Source organism: Ipomoea nil, unplaced genomic scaffold (genome assembly GCF_001879475.1).
Source record: "Ipomoea nil cultivar Tokyo-kokei standard unplaced genomic scaffold, Asagao_1.1 scaffold2280, whole genome shotgun sequence".
Classification (NCBI taxonomy): Eukaryota; Viridiplantae; Streptophyta; class Magnoliopsida; order Solanales; family Convolvulaceae; genus Ipomoea; species Ipomoea nil.
In genome coordinates this window covers 2,930,764-2,957,438 of record NW_017618708.1, presented here as the reverse complement: position 1 = coordinate 2,957,438, position 26,675 = coordinate 2,930,764, and the positions used below count along the sequence as shown (strand labels likewise).

At 37.8% G+C, this 26,675-nt stretch overlaps 1 protein-coding gene across 1 annotated transcript; it reads right to left on the bottom strand.

Annotated features, from left to right (window-relative positions):
- Positions 1-6,822: 6,822 nt before the first annotated feature.
- Positions 6,823-7,287, bottom strand: LOC109150786. Its single transcript, XM_019298764.1, has one exon. The coding sequence runs from the start codon at positions 7,285-7,287 to the stop codon at positions 6,823-6,825; it is 465 nt and encodes a 154-aa protein (XP_019154309.1).
- Positions 7,288-26,675: the final 19,388 nt, after the last annotated feature.

The following is a 26,675-nucleotide window of genomic DNA, read 5'->3' as shown; positions in this document are numbered from 1 at the left end:
GATTTGGAGCAGCGATTTGACTCCAACCCCTTGAAACCCCAAACACTGCAAATAGCAGTGTTTGGGGTTTAGCCTTTTGGGAAAAGGCAAACCAATACAAAAAATAAAAATAATTTCATTATGGAAGCCTCAAAGGCTTAGAGGATCCTTGAGGCTTCCCTTCCTTACCGATCCAATGTGGATGTGTACTGTCCACATCGGATGGGTAATGAAAAATGAAAGAGGAGCCTCAATGCAAGCTCCCCTTTGTCTTTTTTTTTTTTTTTTTTTTTTTTTTTTTTTTCATTTTTGTTACTAGTAGTGCCTTGTTATTTATTTATTTATTTTTATTTTTTTTTGAAAACCAACAACAAAGCATATAGACTAAACCAAACCAGAAAGAAAATGAGGGGGAACAACCTCCCAACTTATATGACCAGATTGAGAGCCAACTGCGTTAGCTAAGGCACGGGTGATCTGGTTCACTAATCTAGGAATGTGCTGAAAAACGCATTGAGAAATAGAATTACTAATCGCTTTACAATCATGAATAATCGACCCAAAATAGGTCATATCCTCCCTTCCTATTGATAAGGTTGGATGAGATTAAGGCAATCTGACTAGACTCGAACCTCCAAAACTCCCCTTGACTTAATCCACTTGAGAGCTTCTCTACAGGCCATTGCTTCAGCTATTAGGGGATTTAGGACACAATCTGTTGAGCCATTCACTGCCGCCACGAAACCTCTATTGCAGTCCGCCAGCCAAGCACCGAACACAACCTTGTGGCATGCCATATTAATTCCAGCATCCACTCTGCATGTTAATGTACTGGACTGATTGCAGTATATTTTGACAAACAAATAATTACCCGGAGTATCGGGTTATTGATCCATAGGGAAGCGGGGCGTATCAAGCACTAGCTACTAATATATTCATGAGAAGCTAATCATATCGAAAAGAGTGATTGTTTGATTGTAAAACTAATTAAAAGAACAATATAGCAGGTTGATGAAAATAATAGAGAGAGTGTGTGATTTCTCGGATTCAAGTGTTTAATCACCTAGTGCCAGGGGTGGAGCCAGGATTTGTTGGTGCGGGGAGCCAATCATAATTTGAGAGAAAATAATAAAACATATTAATATTTATTTAACATATTTCAAAATACATCATTATATCACAAATCTACTAAAATTTGGAACATCTTCCAGAATTCGATGACTCAATACTTGAAAATGAATTTACTTGAGATGTTGAATTTTTAGAATTCTTTCTTTTAAAGAAAAGATCAATTTTGTGTTTTTTCATTTCAACTCAAACTTCTGATGTTCACAATGTTAATTTTTTTGACAAATCAATTGAATTAACTAAAACTGGAAAAAAAAACAAAAGAATAAATAGACAAAGAATAAAGTAGTAGAAATTTTAAGATTTTGGTAGCAAAACGACAATTTATTATTATAATAAATACAATTGTAATATATTTCATTTGAAAATTAAAAAAGACAAAGATTAAATTAGTAGAAATTTAAAGATTTTGGTAGCAAAATAACAATTATTATTATTATAATAAACACAATTGCAATGTATTTCATTTGCAAATTAAAAAAGACAAATATTAAAGTAGCAGAAATTTAAAGATTTTGGTAGCAAAATGACAATTTATTATTATAATAAACACAATTGCAATGTATTTCATTTACAAATTAAAAAACTAGTTAGATATCAAATTAACAATCCACTAAGTTATCTTAAAAGCTTGCTTGGAGGGTGGAAAAATAACAAATATTTAGTGAGGGGGACCAAAAAAAAAAACTACAATACTAATAAAAAAAAATTGGTCGGGAGGGGGGGGGGGGGGTGGGGTGGGGGGCAAGGCCCCTTAGAACTTTCATGTGGCTCCGCCACTGCCTAGTGCCAATCTAATGAACAATATTTAATTCGAGTTCAAGCAAGTGTGAGAATGCATACAAGGGAAGGAATTAGTCCAACAATTCCAATCCTAAAATAATGTGATTGAATATTCATTCCCATGACATAAACACTCAACAATTTAAGAACAAGCATTCAAGGTAATTTCTTAACTAATATGACATCTCCCAATGTGCAATAGTCAAGAGTTAACTCCTTAACAAATATGCCCTCTCCTAAGATGCAATAGCCAAGTGCAATTGTGGGTGCTCTTAATTATGTCCTAACTCCCATTAAGACATAAAGATAGCTACGAAACGGGTAATTTCGATCCTTAATTACTAGCATAAAACAGATAGAACACAATTGCAACACAAGCTATAAACCCAAATGTAAATATATTAATGAATTTAAGAACTAGGCACTTAGGTTCATAAACACTTTCACCCGAAAATCCCAAAGATTTTTTAGCCACTCATGGCTAGAATAGAATTCATTGCAATAATATAAAATAGTCCACAAGAAACAAAGAAAGTAAAAGAATAGACCAAGAGATTCTCAAAAATCTTTCTAGCTTTTCTTCTTTCTTCCCAAGGCAACTTGTAGCTCTTGATCTCCTCTTTTCTAGTCTCCAAAAACACAGCTTGATGCCCTAGGGTTGATGGAAGGTGGGCCTTTTATAGTAGGAGCCAAATGGGGATAAATTAGGAAGTTTCTGCGTAGCTTTCTTCTCGCACAAGACAATATTTCGACGCGTCGAGTCTTGATCTTTAAGTTTCGGATCGCTCGCTAGAAACATTTGACGCGTCGAGTCCTTGATGACTACTCGGGCTCGGGCTCTGGATATTTCAAAACGTCAAGCTCCCAACTCGACACGTCGAATCTTCTATGAATATTGGCTAAAGCTTCTGGAATTTTTAGACGCGTCGAGTCTGATTCTCGACACGTCGAATTCTCTGTATCAGCAATCTTCAGTCCATTTTTCCTCTAAACTTGTCTTAGAACTTTCCTTGCTTTTGCAATTGACCTACAATGGTTCCAAAACACTAACAAACAATGTAAAAATTTCATAACAAGCATTAAACCACATCTTCATGAGAAAGCAAGAAAATATGCATTGAAAGTAATAATTTAATGAACTTAAACCCACAAATAGATTCAAACTAGCCAGATAAACACACACAAATAGGCTCACATCATGGACAAAGCCACCTCCACCACGTGATGCGTGTTTTTGTGTTGACCGAGGGCACCAACTGCCCAATCCCACTGCCTGCATGCCTATTCCACCAACCTTCAAACACCCATCGGCCTTGACACAAAGATCTCCATACTGCCGCAGAAATAAAATAACAGTTGCAATCACCTGCAGAGTATTCTTTTCACACAAATCAAAAACTTATTCTAGCCAAGCAGCAAAAGTTGCGTGAACCCCATTAGGCAGCTGCAACTGTGACAGTCTCCATACCTCACATGCAAATGGGCAGTGTAACACCCTGTGTTACGGCCTCTAACCCGGTCTAATTATTTAATTGATTACCGTTAATAATAATTAGAAAGGATTTAATTGGGTTAAGGCCCCCCTTTAATTAATTGATGTGGCCCACCATGGAACATGGACCCTTACCCTTAAACCCAAATCCTTAATCCTATAAGGAATAGGATAGATGGATCCTTACTATTCAGACCCTAGTTAGGACTCCTATATAGATATATATATATATAAATATATATATATATATATATATATATATATATATATATATGTGTATATATATATATATATATATATGTATATATATATATGTGTGTGTGTGTGTGTGTATATATATATATATACACACACACACACACACATATATATATATATACATATATATATATATATATATACACATATATATGTGTGTGTGTGTGTGTGTGTATATATATATATATACACACACACACACACACACATATATATATATATACATATATATATATATATATATATACACATATATATATATATACATATATATATATATATACATATATATATATATATATATACATATATATATATATATATATATATATATATATATATATATATATATATTTATATATATATATATATCTATAGGGACTTAGGGAGCATTTTGAAATCCTACCACAATTAATTCCACCACACAAGATATTCCCAGGAATCCCCCTGCCACCAAACGTAGCAGAACCCACGGGAAGAAGATCTTAGGGAAAGAACCTTAGTAGCTAAGGATAATTGATTAAGGCTAAGAGGTAACCTATGTCTCAACAAAACCTATTTTCCTCGCTATATCTTATTCATTGGCTCCTTTGATATATGATTCTGTGCTTGAGTCTTGATAGAGCTTTGCCTAGGGTTTATATTGTGTTTATGTGATAATCTTGGTGTTTATGTAATAATCTTGATGTCTATGTGATAATCTTGATGTTCTTGATACTATGATTAATTATATGAACGATCTTGTATTTTGATTATGTCTAGAGCCCTAGGGTTATAACGTGAATTTCGTATTATAATATTCTTGGTATATTTGGGTGGGATGTTGCATGATCGGGTGTTGAGTCTAGTCTAGGACTTGTGTTTAAGACTTTGCATAGAGATTTCTTGATGTTCTTGTGATTCCAGATGTCCCTAGATCGTTATGTGATTTATGTTGAGTCTTGGCATGTTTAGGAATCGTGTTAGGGTGTGTTTGGTGTGATTCTTGGTTTAATTTCGTTACTTGAATACGTGGTGTTGTCGTTTATGTTTGAATGTGTTTGGATATGGTTTCGGGTTTCACGAAAGATCCCGGGACCGAAATATTACATACGAGTTAGTGGGGGGTAGGTGGGGGCAGGGGTGCCCGCCACCTACCCGCTGCCCCCCTTGCCCGGTTTCCAGCGGGCAGGCGTCTGCCTGCCGGGCACCCGCTGGAACTGTAGCCGCCGCCGGCGGGTGGCCAGCGGGTGGTCATCCACCCGCTGGAGAATTGGTGGGTAATGTGATGTTTTCCTCGTTTTTTGTTTCCCCGTGTCCTGTTGTACCCCGTTTGTCGTGTGTGAGTCTAGTTTGATGTATCGGGTACCGTTCTTAGGATAAAAGAGTCTTGTGTATTGCATGCGAGTTGAATTGGTATCCCGTTGGCCTAGGAGGTAATTGTATGATCCCGTAGGAGTGTCGTGGGTGAGTTAATGTCGTTGTTATGGATGGGTTATGTTGGGTTACGTGTATCCTGATGATTCCCCCTTGTTATGTGTTAATGTGGGCTGCTTGTGATTGACTTCGATGTTGTCGTGCATGATGACCCAATTGGTTGCGATCAATTGGCTATATGACTATCTGGTTGGTTGAGAACAACCAGGTATTAACCCGATCGGTCAAGACCGGTCAGCTATACAGGCAGTTGGATTGGTTGAGAACAATTGGCTGTTATATATAATAATAGGGCTGCGGTCCATAGTTTGGTTGCGATCAAACATATATAATAATAGGGCTGCGGTCCATAGTTTGGTTGCGATCAAACATATATGATTATAATGAGCTGCGGTTCATGGATTGGTTGCGATTAATCGTTTAGTTCTTCCTTGTGCTGCGGTACAAGTTAAAGTGCTGCGGGGCCATGTCAGAGCTATATGCACCGACCCCTTTGCAATGGAACTCAAGGTTCGGGTCATGTGAATGGTCCTGCGGCACCACCATATGTGTGGGCACCAATACGTGTCTTATTGTTGATTGTTTGACTGTGATGATAACTGGGTATTGATATTGTTTGTATTGAGTATTCTTGCGACCTTAAGATGCATGCTAGAATCTTTATGTTTGATTATATTGAATGTATCTGCTATTGCTTGTTGAGTCTGTCCTCGGATTTAAATTAGAGTTACTCAGGATTATATATGTATTCCAGTTTCAAAATGGGTTTCTTATATCTACCTATATTGTACTTAACGCGTTGGAGTGGGTTACCAGCATTATTCGCTGACGATTGTTATACCGAATGTTTTTCAGGTGATGAGCCTTAGCTTCGGAGCGCGCTAGTCTGAGCCGTTGACTTAGCGTAGTTAGTAATGGCCTGCGTGCCTTGGGATTGTAATGAATATTAATTTGAAGATTTCTTATGTTTAGTTAAGTTAGCCTATGCACCTAGGTTCTCAAACCTAGGTGTGGCATAGCACCCCGACTATCATGCTTAGTTTATGTTCTGTTTGGAGACTTATAATGGAATTGCCTTTAACATTAGGATCCTCCATATCAATAAGCCAAGGGTCCCTCCAAACATCCGTAGTTAGACCATTCCCAATCCTTCTCCTAGCATCAGATTTGAGTAAACCCTGAGCAGCCAAAATACTACGCCAGCAATAACTAGGATTATGGCCCATAGTGGCTTGCAAAAAGGAGGACTTCGGATAATACCTGGCCTGGAATACACGAGCCACTAGTGTTGTAGGATTTGTGAGCAACCTCCAACCCTACTTCCCTAGGAGTACCAAATTAAAGTAGTGAATCTGTTTGAACCCCAGGCCCCTTTTACACATTGGTATACTTAATTTGTCCCAGCTCAACCAGTGGATTCTCTATTCATCATTGCCATTATGCCACCAGAACTTGTTCATACACCTTTCTAACTTCTCACAAAAAAAAAAAAAAAAAAAAAAAAAAAAAAAAAAAAAAAAAAAAAAACCGGTAGCAAAAACACACTTATAGTAAACGTAGGCATTGTCTGGGCTACAGATTCATGTAACACTTCCTTACCAGCACGAGTCAAAAATTTCATGTTCAAAGTACCAATTCTTTACCTCAATTACTGCTCCACATAAGAGAAAAATAGCCCCTTATTCCTACCAATAACATATGGCAAACCCAGCTATTTCCCAAAATCAGGGGTCTCAAGAACTTTCAAGAATGTAGACACAGCAAACCTATCCCCCAGCAGTGTTATGACTGAAAGTAATACTGGATTTGTGATAATTTATAGCCTGACCTGACAAGCCCTCATATACTATCAAACACCGGCTTATCTTCCCACCTTCATGCTCATTAGCCTTAAAAAATAGCAAGATGTCATATGCGAAAAACATATGAGAGATCGCAGGTGCTCCCCTGGCCACCCTACATCCATGAATTAGGCCATGCTGCTGGGAATTCTGCAAAAGCAAAGATAATCCATCTACACAAATAATAAATAGATAAGGTGAGAGTGGATCACCTTGCCATAACCCCCTAGTAGGCACAACTACACCCCCAGCCTGCTCATTTACCATAATAGTATACCGCACAGTGGTAACACACAACATCATCAATTTAACCCATTCCCGGAAGAAACCTAGCCTCAACATCATACCTTCCAAGAAAGCCCACTCCATCCTGCCATAGGCCTTAGCCATGTCTAGTTTCAAAGCCGCTCACCCTTCCCATCTTCCTTGTTTCCTCCTCAAATAATGACCCACATCTGCAGGAACAAGAATATTATCAGTAATTAACTGCCTAGGAATAAATGCACTCTGTGACTCAGATATGATAATACCAAATAAATCCTTCATCCTATTAGCCAACATCTTGGCCATAACCTTATAAACCACATTGCAAAGTGCAATAGGTTTTAAATCAGTTACAACTTCCGGGGCCTGCTTCTTTGGAATTAAAACCACATTGGTGTCATTTAACTGGTCAGGAAACGAAGCAGTGTTCAGATAGTTTAAGACAAAACTAGTAACATCCTCCCCCCCCCCCCCCCCCCCACGCCCCAAAAAGCTTGATAGAAAGAAAGTAGGGTTCATACCATCTGGCCTCGGTGATTTGTTTGGACCCATAGAAAATACAACATCCTTAACTTCAGCAGCTTCAGAGGGCCTCATAAGGTCATTATTATGGTCCTGGGTTACACGCGGCTGAACAAAATCCAATGCCTTTAGCACTCAAGAATTACAACACTCATTCCTTCACCTTCCACCCACCTACCATCACCATCCTTCAACTTCACAATCCTGTTCTTACGCCTTCTAGCCGAGGCATACTTATGATAGTATCTCGTATTAGAGTCGGCCACCCTAAGCCAGTGTTGCTTGGCCCTTTGCCTCCAGAACACATTTTCCTGCTCCAACAACATAGTTAACCGGCGGTCCAACACCTTAACCATATTCAACGAATTGAAGCCTCATCCCGATTACCCCTCAGTCCTTCTAACTCCTTCCTTATGGCCCCTATTTCATTTCCATACTTATGATGCCTATCACCACCCCATCTACGCAGCCTCACCCCGCACCCCGTAACTTCTCCTGCAAGCTCACCCCTACCAAACCCTCCCACGCACCCTCCACCACCTCCCTACACCCCATATCCAACATCCACGAATTTTCAAACCGGATCGATGGCCTACCACGCACTGCCTATACACGTGAACTAATGTCCAAAAATAGGGTAGTATGATCAAAAGTAACAGTACTAATATTAAAGACTCGAGCCTACTCATGATCCTCACACCAACCCTCCTCCGCCACCACTCGATCCAACCTCTCTTCCACCCACTCCCTAGTCCCCCACCACGCTCCTAAGTGAAAGGGTATCCAACCATATGAACCTGCAACAACCCACACTCCGTCAATGTGTCACAAAAGCCCTACAATAAATTCTCCGGATGAGGATGCAAACCTCATTTCTCATACTAAGACATGAGATTATTGAAGTCCCCCATTACCACCCAAGGAAAAGAGGTCCTTCCTTTAAGTGATTTCAACAAATCCCAAGCCTCCTTCATCCTACTTCTTTCCGGGAAACCATAATAACAAGACAAGCGCCACTTGGACGTACCAGGCATAGCCACTACAAGTTCAACATGAGTACTGGAATAATGCAACAAGGACACCGTATCACTACACCTCCATAATGCAGCTAATCCACCACTCAACCCAACGGGCTCAACACAAAAAGCTCCCTCAAAACCCAACCTAACATGCAACCTCTCGACATGCACTTTACCCACCTTCATCTCTATAAAGAACACTATATCAGGCTTCTTACTGGACACCAAGTCCGTAACCTCACGAACAGTTCCAGCTCAATGTATTCATTGCGAAGGGTAGGCCTAGGACCCAAGACCCGCCAAAAATAAAAGTGCAGCATCACCCATAACCGTGTCACTCACCACTGCATTACTACATGCCCCTTCCTCCCATTTCTTTATTATTATTATTATTATTATTATTATTATTATTATTATTATTATTATTATTATTATTATTATTATTATTATTATTATTATTATTTTTATTATTATTATTATTATTATTATTATTATTATTATTATTATTATTATTATTATTATTATTATTATTCAAATGTCTTTATATGTCTTTTTACATGTAATCATTAATAGTAAGCATCTAATTTTATCGAATATCTTTTTATAAACCACTAATACAATCCGTTGGTCAAAACCACTAACACAACCCACTAACCGCTAACCGGTAATCAATCTGCTAACCGCTAACTACTGATTGCCAAACAAGTTCGGGCTAGAACCACAAGCCTTTAAAACGTGGTACAAAATCACACTCCATATTTAAAAAATATTATCAAATTATGAAAAAATTACAAATTTATAAAATTGCAATGAATAGACATAATAATAACATAATATTATAACAATTAGGAGACTTCAAATGGAAAAACAATTATGGAACCACAAGCCTTTAAGATGTTTTTTGAGCACATTTTAAAATTTAATAAAAGTGAAATTTGGAAAGCATTAATGTTGAAAATTATATTAACAAACATTTTCAACTTTAATAAGTCCATATAAAGGCATAATTACAAATGATTTATGAGTTAGAATAATTTTTTTAGAACTTCAAACAATTCTGAATTTTCCTCTCTATGAAAACTCTCTTTCTTCCTTCAAAATTTCTACCAACACTTTATGATTAAATAGAAGTGTTCACCTTGTTTACGTTCACTAAAAGCATTATATTTGAGTGCTCAAAGATAGTATTATAATCCATTAAATTTTATCAAGTGAGACTGACCTTCAGGAGGCAACTAATCATTTTAAGGAATGTTTTTACTATACACGACTTGAATTTTCCTTATTCACCGTTGTTGGGATTATTTCAAGAATTTAAATCCCTATGTTTTTTTTTTTTTTTAGACTTATTCACCTAAATCTTGGAGGATGCTAATGAATAATTGGTGTTTAATAATGAGAATAAATTGATTTGGACACGATGATCCTAGAGACCCATTTTTGGAAAATGGGCATACCAAGATGAGTAGATAGAGAAATTCTCATGCATTCCCCTATGATATGTCTTATTTTGACATCGGTATTTGGGGAATACAAAATTTTGGATTTAGAGAGATTAGTTTCTAACCCAATTTGTGGCACAAACTTGTCTCTACGTGGCTTCTCCAAAGAGCATAAGGTCATTCACAAAGAAAAGGTGGGAGATCCCAATGCCTCATTTATTGAGATAGGTTTCTAATGGTAAACCACAACGTCACGTTTTGAATAAAGCAGAGATTGAACTCGACCAATCCGGCCGACGCCTAACACACTCCTTGCTCTTGTCGATGACATAAGAAATATAATCTAGGAAATCTTTCCCTTAGTCCTACAAATCTCCGCCCAAATTCTATCATTATTATCAGCACATGTCAGCCAAACTGCCTCAAAGAAAAATGGTCATTTATATCTACTAGAAGCTCTCCCAACCTCAGTAAGGAAGACTAATGGATGGTGGTCAGAATGTAATCTAGAAAGAATAGTTGCCTTAGCCTCCATGAAAAACGTCTGAGCCTTAATGTTCCAGAACACATAATCAAGCTTTCACCATAAAACCGTCCTTCCACACACTTTGCAAATCCAAGAAAATCTATACTAGGTCCTTTCGTCACCAAATCGAATAACCCACAGTTTTTAAATGCCTCCACAAATTTATCCATGTTGTGAATATTTACCCTTTGACTTCCCCATTGTTCATTCTCGGTGATAATGTCATTAAGTTTGCCTAGAATAATCATGAAAAATCAATATTATCACTTAAATTTTAGAATTCTTCCCAAAATATAAAAAAAAAAAAAAAAATCTTTGGTATATGGATTGTGCCTAACATATGCAAAGGTAATGAAGAAGTCATTCCTATAGCCTTTAATCATTGTATGAATAGCTTAAGATGCGAATGACTAACAATGACAAGGTTAATCCGCTCCGGATTACACACTAAAAGAATAACCCTAGAAAAACACACATAAGATCGTCCATCGTGAAATTACCTACAAAACCCAAAAGATTCATCGTCATCTTGAGGAAGTAGTTAATTTCCTTAGTCCTCTTTCTTAAGGCACAATGTGTCCAATTGAGATGATGACAAGAGCTTCTTGGTGTGTCTCACCATCAAGCGGTTTCCCACACCACGACAATTTCAAGTTACAACCATTGTAACACCGACAAGGGTTGGGAAGTTTGGTCACTGCTTGATAAGTGTGTAAATGTTCAAATTTTTACCCCATATTTAACCACATTTTACTTGAGATAGAATTATTTCAATCTTTTCGAAATTAAGGCTTAGTTGTGTTGTTTCATTTATAGGTACTATACGTCACAACGAAGAGGAAATTAAAGTATTTTGGAGCCATTCTAACCATGGTTTGAACCAAGGAATCCACTAGAAAGTATTGTATAGGCATGCATGGACCGGCACACCACTGTTCAGTAATCATTGCTTTCTGAGCACACTGGAATAACATGCATGGGCCGATGCTTAGATACATATTTTGTTTTCGAATTGATGCACTAGTGTTTGCACACATGTTCCTTGGTACTCTGCCCTATATTTAAGTGTGATTTTAGTTTTTTTTTTTTTTTTTTATGGTTTCGACACATGAAGAACCCTAGCTATTTTCTATCTTTTCTTTAAATATTTCACTGTTGGAAATTATGGAATTTTCGTCCACATGAAAGTGATCTTAAATCAAGTCGAAAGTAAAAAGTGGTCGGAAATAGCAGAAAGGTTTTTCCGGATACCAAAGTGGTCGGAACAAGACTTTTGACTTGATTTAAGATCACTTTCAGGTGGTCGGAAATTCCATAATTTCCAGTAGTGTTTTTAAGTTAGAATGGACTTAGATTTACTTTCCTTTACACTTTTGGAGCTTGTAATCAATGATTCAACACTTAGATTTCAAGATTACTCTTCCATTTTCAATAGATAAGCCTAATTCTCTTTTATCTCTTTCCTTTGCAATATTTATGCTTATTACTTGTGAGATCGCTTTGTTAGTACTTAATATGAGTAAGTACGTAGTTAGTATAAGGACTTCAGATAGGGGGTATTATATCTCTATATTATTGTGCTATGATTATTGCATAAGGAGTACATTCCTAACCTAGATTATTGAAATTATGAAGGGTTTGTACTTGTATCTTATTAATATATGATGGCTCTATTCATTAGCATTCTTTTGGATAAATTTTGTCCACAATGAGAGGTTGGTCAAAATTCCAAGTAATTTCTTGCATAATCCTTATTTTCTCACTATGAGATTATGGGAAATATGGAACTTTATATGATTTTTGTGCTTGAAGAAAATGGAATTGATACGTCACAAGAGTGAAGCAATCCTTAGTCCTAATTATTATTTGGTGGTGTTGGCAAGCATGTAACGTTTTCCATTTAGGAAAACTTAATGGTGCAAAGTTATTATGGCCTTTAGTGGTCAATAAGTGGTTCCATAATAAGGTGTTGTAACGGTTGTAACTGTAACAACCCAAAATTTTATTTTATAAATCTAATTTTAAGAAATTTCAAAATAGCCATTTTCACTCCATTAAAAATTTTTGCGATCAATTGGTGTTTGAATACAATTATTTTAGTCACATTTTAAATTAATCCGACACCAAAAATGGATTCTATTCGAAATTATCTAAGCTTTCGGGTATTTCGTGTACCAAGATTTTAAATCGAGAAATTTATCTGATTGAGACCGGGAGAATTCAAAAAGATTTTAAACAAGTGTTCATCGAAATAGATTTTTGAGAAAATTCATTTTCAACCCCAAAGTATTTAAAGTTAGCATTTCTAGCCTTGGTCCATGATACAAGGTGAACCATTTCATTCCAAAAGACTTTGCTGAGAAACACTTTGTATGCAAGCTCTTACCATTTTGCCCCCAACCAATCATAAGGGAATTCCCTAGGGTTTTGTACCTTATAAAAACCACCCTATCTTTCTATTGTTTCCTGATCTCATTTCCCTTGCCTCTCCAAACCAAGTCTGATAGAAGAAAATATTCACAGTAAGCTATTCTCCATCCATCACTCCTTCACTTTGCTTCTTGAGTTTTTCTCCTTTAGCTTTCCAATCTCTGAGATACTTAGGCCTAGCTTTTGTGGTTGCTTTGAGGTGCTTAGGTGGTGAATGGAGTGGTGTATGAGTAGGGTGGGGGCTAAGATCCACACAAGGAAGAAGAACAAGAGAAGAAGTCTACAAGAGGTATAACCCCATGAATTCCTCTTTAAAATTGGCTCTGTGTAAGCCTTAGTATTGAGTAGAAATGAGTAGAAACTATGAGATTTTGTTGTGTTTATGCTTAGAAGTGATTTAGTATTTGTTTGTGAGTTGTTGAGATTGTTTTGGACTTATTTGGATTGGATTTTGCAGATGAAAAACCTTCTGGTGCACAACACAGTGTGCACCATATCAGATGGATGGCCCTAGCCGCGGCCTATCAGGAGGGCCGCCGGCTAGAGCCGTGCTTGCACGGGACTAGGGCACGACCATAGAGGAGGGCCGCTGCCTAGTCCCGGTGAAGTAACGGGGTGTAAGGGGAGGACCATGAGGAGTCCCGCCCCAGGCCCTTGACTTTGATTCTGAGAAGAATCTGTGCAGTGGTCGGGCCCTTGTGGCTCAGCTACATGTCATTTCGGGCTGAGTGTTACGGGCCCTTGTGGCTCGGCTCTTCGAGATCGTCTCGACGCACGTTTTGGCTTTGATTTCGTTGGATTTGGATTAAAAACGAGTATGTTATGAAGGAATTTGTGAAGAATTGCTACACAGAGTATATATTTGCTAAGTTACTGTGTATGAAGAATTATTGACTATGTGATCTAATGATGTTTATATTGAGTAAAGAAGCATGATCATTTGAGAATATGATTTATTATGAAAGCATGACTAGATTGAGATATTTGATCAATGAGAAGTGAAGCATATTTTGTTGATAGAATGTATAGAATTTACTATGTTGCAAACCGAGCATGACATTTTATTCTTAAGTACTTCATGATATTTTATACATGATTTAGAAGCATGTTATAGAGCATTTTGGCATTTCACATGTGTCATATTTCAAAAATGCATAAGGGGCCAACGTGAGCCCAAGAATACTTTCAAAAACTATAAGCATGTGGTATATCATTCTTTGATGCATTGAGAAGCAGTAGAGTTGTTTGCATGCATGAGATTGATGCATGAGAGATATATTTATATATTATCTATATCGGTGAGGTTTTGGAGGATACCGTTTAGACTATGTCCTCTCGGGAGATATTTATGGACATTGCGGTCCCAGTATATGTAACGCGGCATATTCTCACATTACGAGGTTGGAAACTTCCCACCAGGCTTGGAATCCTGGTTAGGGGGTGTGCACACTAATAGTTCGATACCTGATTCCACAGAGTTTGAACCACGAGATTGGTTCCGTAGACTGTAGGAGATATTGGGTCGGATTTATGCCATTCACGATGGGGTAATTCACGCTTCGGTGAAACCCTAAGTCGTCTACGAGTAAAGAGAAAGAAGAGATTCAATAGAGACTCAAGAAATAGAGTCAAAAGAGACTCAAGATAAAGAAAGAGAGTCAACAGAGACTCAAGAGAAAGAAAGAGAGTCAAAAGAGACTCAAGAGAAAGAAAGAGAGTCAAAAGAGACTCAAGAAAGTAACAAACAGACCTCCACAGAAAGTACTCTATTTTATAAAAGAGTGTATGAGTATTTATATATGTTAGGAATATATTGTATAAGTTTTGATGAGCCAAATGTATTTTGTAGACCCCAATTTTATTTTATTTGAGTCAGTTCTGGTTCACAAAGTATAGTGCACCACTGCCATGAAGCCTACATGAAGTCTACGTAAAAGCAGTTTGGAGGAAGAATAAATGAAAGTGGGATAATAGCTTAACACATTTATGAAGCATCAAGTCATCAAAGGTTGAGGTGGATGAGATGGTAGAAGATTTGTTGAAACATGCATAATGTGAAATGATCCACAGTTCAATTCTCATTAGAAGCAATTTTGGTGTAAAGATGAATTGTTATCGTGAAGTAGCAATATCAGGTAATACTATCATGAAAGAACAATTTTTATCGTGATAGTTGAGAATTATCGGATGATGACGTCACGACTATCGGGTAATGACATCACAATGTGATAAAGCTAGTGGAGAACACGTGGAAGAGATAAGTCAAAAGAATTTAAGACTTGGATTTTATTAATTGGATACCTAGCTGAGATGGAAGAAGCCTTGCCAAGCAAAGTAAATGGTCCGCAGTTTAATACCCACTCGAAGTGATTTTATGATTTCATGATATTAGTTCATGATATACAATGGAACGTGATACATGGTTCATGATACAAGGTGGAACATGATAGCTAGCTCATGATATATATATGGTCCATGATACAAGGTGGAACATGATATATAGTCCATGATACAAGGTGGAACATGATATACTATTGGGACATGACTTCATCAAAAGGAGCTATGACATCATGATAGAATTAGACAGAAACATTATTTTGAAGCTCTGTTTCTGCAGAAGAAGTCGAAGGAGAAGAAGAAATTATTTGATCAACTTGGCACATCAGGTCAATAATTCAACAAAAGTCATGCCAGAGAAATTCAAATTTGGAGGCTACCCATGCCAAGGAAAAAGATTTGTCAGACATGCAACGGCAAATTTATTTAAATTTTCTGACAGACGGCGAAATGATTTTTGCAGACCAAGTTGGCAAAATTATTTGATCAACTACAATTCAAATTGGACGATCAAGATCGAAAGATGATCAACGGACAAATAGCTTTCATCTGCTATAAAATGCCCAAGCGGACTTGAAGACAACAACAACTGGAATACGGCTGAAAAACAAAGAGAAAAGCAAGCAATATTCAAATCAGCCAAGAAGTGATATATTGAGCTATACACGATCAAATTCAAGTCTGAGTGAGAGAAAAATTATCTCTATTGTAAATCTTCTACTGAGTGTAGAGAAGGGGTAGAGTAACTAGGGAGAGTGAAAAACCCAGTTGGAGTGTAGCTTTGTCCGTAGCACTCGGTTGTAACGGGCAGAGTAACAAGGGGAGCTTGTGAAAACCCGGTGAGAGCGTAGCTTTGTGCGTAGTTCTCGTGGTGTAGGAGTATAGCTTAGTGCGAAGTACTCGGGAAGGCGGAGTAACAAGAGGAGCTTGCGAAAAACCTTGGTGGAGTGTAGCTTTGTGCCAAGCACTCGGAGAAGTGTCGTTGGGCACTTATTCACTATTGTATCTGGGTGATCGAAGAATAGTGAATTTCCTCCTTGAAGTGAAAGGAGAAGAGTGGACTAGGAGGATTACACCACCTCTGAACCACTATAAATCTCTCTCTCTATTTACTTACTGCTCATATATATTTCGTGCATGCTTATATTATCTGTGAACTAACCCGTTACGGTTTATTGCGTAACTTTATCTGTCTGGGTTTGATAGTTCCCTCGTTTGCATGCAAGTGAAATTTTATATACACCATCCTACATCTATATTAAGTGTTTCTAACATGATGCATGTATAAAACCTCTCTTGAGCACGACACAATTTAAAGCATAACACTTTGCCGTTACAATTCCGTTGTGCACACTCTAAGTGGTTATACTTGTTTATGCTTGTTACTTAGAGTTGAAGTTACAAAGTGTTGTTTGCTAAAGAAGTTTGAAAAGTTAGAGAAGTCTATTCACCCCCCCTCTAGACTTCTCGCCACCCTTTCGGGACCAACAAGTGGTATCAGAGCAGTTGTCTAATTGAGTCAATTTTGACTGCTAGGCAGATCTCGAAAACTTCAAAATTAAGAGAGATATGGTTCTTGCTCAAAATTTGCTTTTCTCACTTGATAAATTTGATGATTGGAAAATACGTATGCAGGTGCACTTATCTGCTTTAAATGATGAAATGTGGGAAGTCATCACAAATGGTCCTATCCAAATTATGGAAGCTAATACCGCTACCCCACGTGATCCAAATGCTCCACGATATATTCCAAAGCCAAAAATGGAGTGGACAAAGGAAGATAGAGGACGAAATAACTTGGACAATATTGCCAAGGACATTTTGTTCAAAACGGTCGATGACACCATATTCCCAAAGATTCGAAAGTGCACCACGGCAAAAGAAATATGGGATACGCTCATAAGTATCGGTGAATGCGACGAACAAGAAAAAGACAACAAACTAACCATTGCCATGAAGAGGTTCGAAGATTTCAAAATGCTACCGAACGAAAGCATCACCGACATGGAAGCTCGATTGATCAAAATACTTGGAGAAATCACGGATCTGGGAAAGACCATTACCTAGAAGGAAATATCGCTCAAAGTGTTACGCGGACTACCTACAAATTGGGATATGAAGGTGACCGCAATGCGCGATCATAGAGATCTAAGGACATTATCTACGGATAAACTCTTTAGTGATCTAAAGGCGTATGAGTTCGAGATGAAGACACGAAATGAAGAAGAACGTGATGAACGAACATCCGCATTGATGGCCGAACAACCTTCCTCATCAAGGTCAGTCGTAAATAATGATTTTTTATCTGACGAACAATTTTCCTTATTTGTTAGGAAATTCAAGAAATTCATGCGAAAGAACAAAGGATCACCACAAGGAAATTCTTTTCGAGAGAATAGAAGATCAAGAAGGGAACCGGTCGAAGATAACACAAATGTGTGTTACAATTGTAGAAAGCCTGGACATTTTATGGCCGAATGTCCACATCCCAAGGTAAACAAAAATTCGAATGCTACTAACTCTCCACAGGTTGAGTACAAGTCGAAAGAGAAGAAATTCAAAAAGGACAAACGGAAGGCACTAATAAGCGATCCGTTAGAAGCAAGTGAATCCGAAGAATCATCTAGTGACGAGAGTGATTCATCACAAGAAGATACGGCGCTACTATGTCTAATGGGCAAAACATCCGAACATGAGGAATGCTATATGGCGCATGAAACCGATGAAGAGGTATCTTCTAGTTCTTTTAGTTCCTTTAGTTCCGTTGACACCTCTTTCGAGACTCAAAAATCTTTTCAAAGTCTTATGGAAGACTGTCAAAAAGTCATGGCTACTCATACTCAAATCAAAGAGCGCAATAATACGTTAATTCTTGAAAAGGAAGAAATGTCACAAAAATTGCAAAATGCTCTAAATGAAATGAGCAATTTGAAAGCCGAAAATGTTCGACTTCAAGAAGAGTGCAAAGCTAGAGAGGTTAGAGAACATAACCTTCGGGAAGTAATCGCATCATTTACGCATTCATCCAAAATAATGGATAAAATGGTGAACATGCAAAAATCCGCTGGAGATAAAGCCGGACTAGGCTACGATCCATCATGTTCTAAAACCCCTCAAAAGTTGACTAATTCTACTACTACTTTAATTAATAAAGTTCCAGTGGTAAAATTTGTGAAAAGTCAACATAGCACAATGAGACAAGGAGTTGGAAACAAAATTAATGCCCAGAAAATTGTTGCAAGGCCGAATCAACACAGTGATATCTTGGCAAGACAACAAAATTTTAAAAGGCAAAAATTTGTATCTCAAAGGAGAACCAACGAGTCTAGTGCAACAAAACCTCATAGGAATATGGGAAGAATTCCGAGAATTGGGGCTGGGAGATTATATCCCTCAGAAGAAGATTGGTCGCTTGAAAACAAACCATGGACCAAGTCCAGATTTGCTCTATTTCATAGAATCAAGCAACTATCAGCTTCCCAACCCGCACCGAATCATTATTCGAAAGTGCGTTATGATTATAAAGTTTTTAATGGTTACAAATCACCTACTCTTGGATCAGTGGGATCTAGGTGGATTTGGATGCCAAAAATTACTAACACAAAAGGACCCAAACAAGTATGGGTACCTAAAACAAATTAATCTTTTTTGCAGGAAATTTGGTATTTCGATAGCGGATGCTCTCGACACATGACCGGCAATAAAGCTAGTCTAGTTGAGTTCAAAAGTAAAAAGTAGTTTTCGGTGAAAATGATCGATATGGAATGACAAAAGGAACCAGCGCAATTGTGAAAAATGGTCTACGAATTGATGACATATCCTATGTCGAAGGATTAAAATTTAACTTGTTTAGTACAAGTCAATTTTGCGACAAAGGCTACCTCGTAGAATTTTTCAAAGATAAATGTCAAGTCAAAGATGAATCTACGAAGGAAATCGTACTCGCCGAATCAAGAAAGAAAAACATGTATGTTGTAGATTGGAGTACAACAAAAGATTCTGTATGCTTGATGGCAAATAATCCGAATGAAGCTAGTTGGGAATGGCACAGAAGGCTAAATCATTTGAATTTCAAAACCATCAACAAGCTTGTCAAAAAGAAGTTAGTCGAAGGACTACCCAATATTGTGTTCAAGAAAGATCAAATATGTGACGCATGCCAGAAAGGAAAACAAATCAAAGCATCATTCAAAGCCAAAGCTCAAGAGTCAACATCAAGACCCTTAAGTCTACTGCACATGGATTTATTTGGTCCAGTAGACCCAGTAAGTATAAGTGGTAAGAAATATACTTTGGTTGTTGTTGATGATTTTTCTAGGTACACATGGACAATATTCATCAAGAAAAAGGATGAAGTCTTATCAAAGTTTCCAGAGCTATTAAAGCTGCTACAAGTCGAAAAAGATATGAAGATTGCAACAATTCGAACTGATCGAGGAACAGAGTTCGTGAACGGAGTAATTCAATCTTACTGCAATTCACAAGGAATTTTACATCAATTATCTGCCCCACGAACGCCGCAATAAAATGGTGTAGCTGAAAGAAGAAATCGAACACTGAAGAAAGCCGCACGAGTCATGATATCAGCTGCCGGACTACCAAAGAGATTTTGGGCAGAAGCAATCAATACGGCGTGCTATACTCAAAATCGAAGTCTAATCCACAAGTCATATAACAAAACACCATATGAATTATGGAAAGGGAGAAAACCCAATCTCACCTACTTTCATACTTTTGGTTGTAAATGTTTTGTACTTGTTAATGGAAAGTCCCAATTAAAGACTTTTGACGAACGGGCAAACGAAGGAACATTCTTAGGATATTCATCCACCAGCAAGGCGTATAGAATATTCAACAAATCAACCATGGTGGTAGAAGAATCGATTCACGTTGTGTTCGATGAAAATCACGACAAAAATGGCAAAGATAGTAAAGGTAATCGTGATTTAATTATTTCTAACGATATGTTGGAAGATAATGTGTTGCAGGAAGTAGAAGAATCAAGTGATATGGGTATTCACCAAATTGAGGCAATATCCTATGTGATACCCGAAATATCACGCACACCTACAACCGAAATTGCACCCAGAATTCAAGAAGAAGGAACTCCAGTAGATGAACCTGAAGATGCACCCGTCAACAATTCACAACAAGTATTCCAACAAGAAGGAAACTCTGAGAATCCAACAAGTTTCCAACCAAATCAAAAATGGCTAAGAAGTCACACACATGACTTAGTCATTGGAAATCCAAGTGACGGAGTAAAGACGCGATCATCTACTAGGAACCAACCACAAGATGCAATGTTCGCATGCTTTCTATCACAACTGGAGCCAAAGGAAATTGATGAAGCATTAGCCGATCCAAGTTGGATAGATGCCATGCAAGAGGAATTAGATCAATTCAAGCGCAACGACGTATGGAAACTTGTTCCAAGACCAACGCACCAAAATGTAATTGGCACTAAATGGGTCTTTAGGAACAAAGCAAACGAAGACGGCATCATTGTTAGGAATAAAGCAAGATTAGTTGCGAAGGGGTATTCACAAGAAGAAGGCATTGATTTTGATGAGACATTTGCCCCTGTCGCACGACTCGAAGCAATCCGGATATTCCTAGCATACGCAGCGCACAAGAATTTCATCGTATATCAAATGGACGTAAAGAGCGCATTTCTTAATGGCTTACTTGAAGAAGAAGTTTACGTCGAACAGCCACCCGGTTTTGAGGTAAAAGACGTTGGTGATCAAGTCTACAAATTAAAGAAGGCATTGTATGGGTTAAAACAAGCTCCGCGAGCTTGGTACGACACCTTGTCAATGTTCTTAATTAGTTGTGGATTCACCAAAGGTCTAGTCGATAAAACCCTCTTTAGAATTCAAGAAAATAATCATATTTTATTAGTACAAATTTATGTTGATGATATTATCTTTGGAAGTACTGATAAATCTTTATGTGAGAAATTTTCTAAGCTCATGCAGAACAGGTTCGAGATGAGTATGATGGGAGAATTAAATTACTTTTTGGGACTGCAAGTCAAGCAACTTGAAGAAGGAATTTTCATAAATCAAGCCAAGTACACAAGAAATCTTATCAAGAAATTTGGCATAGATGGAAAATCCTCAGTCAAAACTCCCATGAGTATATCTCAAAAATTGGATAAAGATGATGAAGGAAAAGACGTCGATCAAATGATGTATCGAGGGATGATTGGATCGTTACTATACTTAACCGCAAGCAGACCAGACATATCCTACTCGGTTGGTGTATGTGCAAGATTCCAATCAAAGCCCAAAGAAAGTCATCTGATTGCAACCAATAAGATAATTCGATATCTCAAAGGAACAATCAATGTGGGATTATGGTATCCCAAAGAAGGAGATTTTACACTAACTGGTTATTCAGATGCAGATTTTGCAGGGTGTAAAATAGACCAAAAAAGTACCTCAGGGACATGCCAGTTCTTAGGGGGAAGATTGGTCTCTTGGTTCAGCAAGAAACAAAACTCCATAGCTACGAGCACTGCCGAGGCCGAATATATTGCAGCTGGGAGTTGTTGTGCACAAATTTTTTGGATGAAGCAACAATTGTTGGATTGTGGGATTAAATGCGAAAATGTTAGTATTTTATGTGATAATACTAGCGCAATTGCAATAACCCAAAATCCTGTGCTCCACTCGCGAACCAAACACATCGACGTCCGACATCACTTCATACGAGACCACGTCGAGAAGAAAGATTTGAAGATCGATCATGTTCCCACAGAAAATCAAATTGCCGACATTCTCACAAAACCATTGTGTGAATCTCGTTTTGCAACTCTAAGGCACGAAATGGGAATGATCGAAATGAGCTAAGTATTTCGAAACCTTTAAATTCAAAAAATTTGTGTACGTGATTTGCATGAAATTGCATGAAATTTGTTACCTATGTGTTCTACGTGATTTAATTTAATTAATGTGTTACAATTTATTTGTGTACATGTTAGTAATCTTATCTTACGAACTTAGGTACGTAGAAATTGGTTATTTGTTTTTATTGTTTTTAAAGGGTTATAAAAGTTAGGGGGAATGCATCATGATAGTGGAGGGATTATATGACTTAGGGGGAATGACCTGATGATAAGCTATGCTAAAAGTTAATAACAGTGCATGCAAATTGATTTGTCAGTCTGAATGGTCATCAGCTTTAATTTTAATTTTCACCTGCTTAAGTCAATTTGATGTGATTCTTTTTAAAATTAAATGTATCTAGCATCAATTTTGATCTTATCTGTTTAAATTGATTTTATTGGTCGATCAATTTTATTTCTCTGATTTATCAGATGTCGAAATTAAATTGTTAACATGAACAGATTTATTGCACTAACAATTTTGCGTCGAAGAAATTTTTGCTCCATGAATATCTACAGGTGGCAACGAATTAAAGCTTAATTTTTGGCGCTATGTACCCACAAATGGAGTATTAAAATCTGAGTTGGCAAATTTAAATCAGTGAAAGTTCGAAGTTACCCTCAATTGTTCTACAATCTCTATCTATCCACTAAAGGGCAAGATGGTAATTTTGCAAAGGCATTTAATTTGCCTCCAACAAGAAGAAGAGGAAGAAAGAAGATCATCTCCTTCTTCCTCCCTCCCTTACGTCGGCGCACGCATGCAAGAAGAAGAAAAAGCTTAAAAATCTCTCAAATCAAACCTACCCATCCCAAATTTCCCACAAAAATCCATTCTACACCCAAATACCCATTACCCACCCTCACCATTGTCCTTGAAACCTCTCACAACCAAAAACCCATTTCCTTCTACCCATTTTTTTTCGGACTGCCGAAACCCATCTCAAAATTCCCTAATTTTTGTTCTATCAAGATAGAAGGAGCTCAAAACCCAATTGGAGCAGAAGGATCGAGGAAACTCACTCGGGTGATTCGAGGGATGATCATGGACCTTGAGGACTACAACAAGTTCATCCAAAACAAGACTTGGGGGTAAAAATCTTAACCTCTCTTGAAAGTAGTGGGTTATTGAAGTTTTGCTCTTTCAAGTATGATGGTTTCTATTTGAATGAAGTAGTAGAATTTTATAGACACGCATTTGTCGAACATGGTGTTATAAACTCTACTGTTGGAGGAGTTGTGTTAAAAATTGAGTTAGATGATGTGAGAACTCATTTTGGATTGGAGGAAAAATTGTTGAAAGTGGAAGATCACAGCTTTGATTTAAATGATTTTTGGAGTGAAATTAGACATGAAACCGCTCAAGTCGAGACGTGTACTAATGGCTTTAAGGTTATGTTGAAGCACGAATATGGAATGCTACTTGATATAGTGCATAAAACAATTGAGTGCAAATATTCTAATAGGAATTATTTTACAAAGAAGAATTTGCCTTTGATGCATGCCATTGTGAATGTTGTTGCCGTAGATTGGGGACGGTTTATATATGGCCGAATGGTTGATCAAATTAGGCTAGCAAAACAATTGGTGAATGGATGGTTTCCTAATGACATTGGATACGGTTTTGTTGTTGGGGAGTTGTTGAAGTTGAAAGGTGTTGCCCTATCCAAATCAAAACCCATACAAAACCAAAATTATCTTTTTCGAACCCCAATCCCGGTTGATCCTTCCCTAGCCAATATCCGAAAACGAAAACCGGCAAATGCATCAACCCATTCCTTAGCCAAAAAGCCTACTTCTAACCGAGCTACTAGTCACGGGGAATCCAATACTCATGGAAGGGGTAGTGATGATGCTTGTAGCCATCAATTTGCTACCATACCCATACCCGTAACCCACACCCCAAACCCGAATGAAGAAGAGAGAATTCCAAGTAAAGTTGGGAGTGTAGATGACATTCCAACTTATGGGGCAAGTATTGAGTTGTTGAAGGAGTATGAACGTGTGAAAGTTTGGAGGATTTGGAGACTAAGTGATCACAAATCGGTTGCTACAACAATAGGACCGGATACTCTAGAGTTGGAGGAGTTTGCTCTACAATGGATTGGAACAAGAAATCTTGCTACCGCAACTAGGCTTTCGGTGATTAATGAGTGCTTTGTTAAGAAAGTTGCCATTAGTCGGGGCAAGGAAGTGGCTCAAGAGGTTTCCGAAGATGCCGTTGAGACTATAGATGGATTTGCTCGTGATGATATTGCCCGAGCATTGGTCATTTCTAGAGAAGAAGTGCACGGTACACATGGGGAAGCATCACACTTGAAGGAGACCGAAGGTGGAAGCTTGCAAGAATTGGACCCATTTCCTTCGAATATTGGGGATGACAACCTTAGTTTTGATGCTATTTCACCCCACACGGCTACGGATGTGACGAATTCGGTGAATGAAAATTTGGAAGCAAATGTTGGTGATGAAACCCGAATGGAGGAACAAGAAAATGTGCTACAAATTGAAGTGTCACTAAGCCGTGCCGAACCAATTGCCACTGCCGAACCACTCATTCCAACACTTGATGAGCCCTTGTGTCTTGACAATGCACCTTATGTGGAACCACCAGAATCATCCATGCCGAGACAACCACGAGAGGAACCACTCAAGGAGGTACATTCTACTCCCATTGATATTAATGCTTTGAAAGAAAATATTATTGGGGATGTACGAAAAGAAATTCAAAAATTGAGAGGAGATGTCTTTCAAGAGTTTGAGAAAGTCTAAAATCAATTTAGTAATGTTGATACCAAATTAGATGACTTTCACAAGAAAGCTTATGAAAGGGCCGAATCCTTGTTACTTGGACAAGGATCAATCCAAGGTGATATGGCCACAATGTCTACTAAGCAAGAAGACCAAAATAGGGAAGTCTTGAAGATGTTGACTTATGAAAGAAAGGAACGGAGTGTGAATCGAGGCTACGGTTAGTAGAGAACCAATTGAAGGCTCTACTACATCAAGTTGGCGTGAACAATGATCTTTTAATTGGAGTCCAAAAGAGCCAAGACAAAGCTTCGGCGAGTTTCCAACATTATGTGGATGCTGCCGAAAAGGGGGAAAGAGCTAGAGGTGCCCCAAGCCATTTGGTGAACCATTTGATTGGACCGTCGTCGCAACAGCCACTAGTTGAACTTGTTCGACCTCCAGGAGCACCGAGAGGAGTAACACCCACACCGAGAGCTCAAGGCCGAGGAAAAAGGAGAATAATGGATTATTTGATGACCCCTCAAAGCATGGATTTTCCTAGCCAACAAGGATGCCAAAGATCAACACCTTCAAGATCAATTTATGAAGAAAACAAGTTGAAGCTTATACGAGAGTTGGAGACATTCTTTGGGCACACAAGCAACGAAATGGTGGATGGAAGATCTTTTGAAGAATGCGTTGCTGGTACCAAGCCGGAGTGTTACGGGGTGACAATATTCAAGAAGCTTATGGAAATTATGTTACCGAGCAAGTCACCGCACCATACCAACTCGAAGGAAAGAAACAAGACTTCAAGGAATTAAGGGCACACGTGAATGCCTTAATTGGCAAGATGTAAAATTTTTGAAGCCTCAAATTTTTGGTGTACATAATAGCTAGCTTGTTCAAATTATGCCTTTTGGTACATAATTGCTAGCATATGGTTTATTTCTTTATTGTGTCTAGTATGTTTATTGCTCTAAAGTCTCAAGATTTTAAATTGGACTTAGTAATTGCATGTGAGGCGTATAATTGAGAAAATAAAATTGAAAGGGGGAAGAAATATTAAAAGATAAAAATCAATACGCAACCCCGCATTATAGTCTCAATATACGTTTAGGACCGTCCAAAATTAAAATCTCTAGGTCTTAAATGTGTTAAACCCGTCAAATGGCTAGTCGCAATAAAATTGGACAAAAAGATTATTTTTCAAAAATTTGACATAGCCAAATGACTTGGGTATAAGTTTCGGCATCATCAAAAAGGGGGAAATTTTTAGGAATATATTGTATAAGTTTTGATGAGCCAAATGTATTTTGTAGACCCCAATTTTATTTTATTTGAGTCAGTTCTGGTTCACAAAGTATAGTGCACCACTGCCATGAAGCCTACATGAAGTCTACGTAAAAGCAGTTTGGAGGAAGAATAAATGAAAGTGGGATCATAGCTTAACACATTTATGAAGCATTAAGTCACCAGAGGTTGAGATGGACGAAATGGTAGAAGACTTCTTGAAGCATGCATAATGCAAGATGATCTACAGTTCGATTCTCATTAGAAGTAATTTTGGTGTAAAGATGAATTGCTATCGTGAAGTAGCAATATCAGGAGAT

What these genes read in the sequence shown, in the direction of transcription:
- LOC109150786 (XM_019298764.1), bottom strand. Translation starts at nt 7,287, where the DNA reads ATGGCTAAGGCCTATGGCAGGATGGAGTGGGCTTTCTTGGAAGGTATG.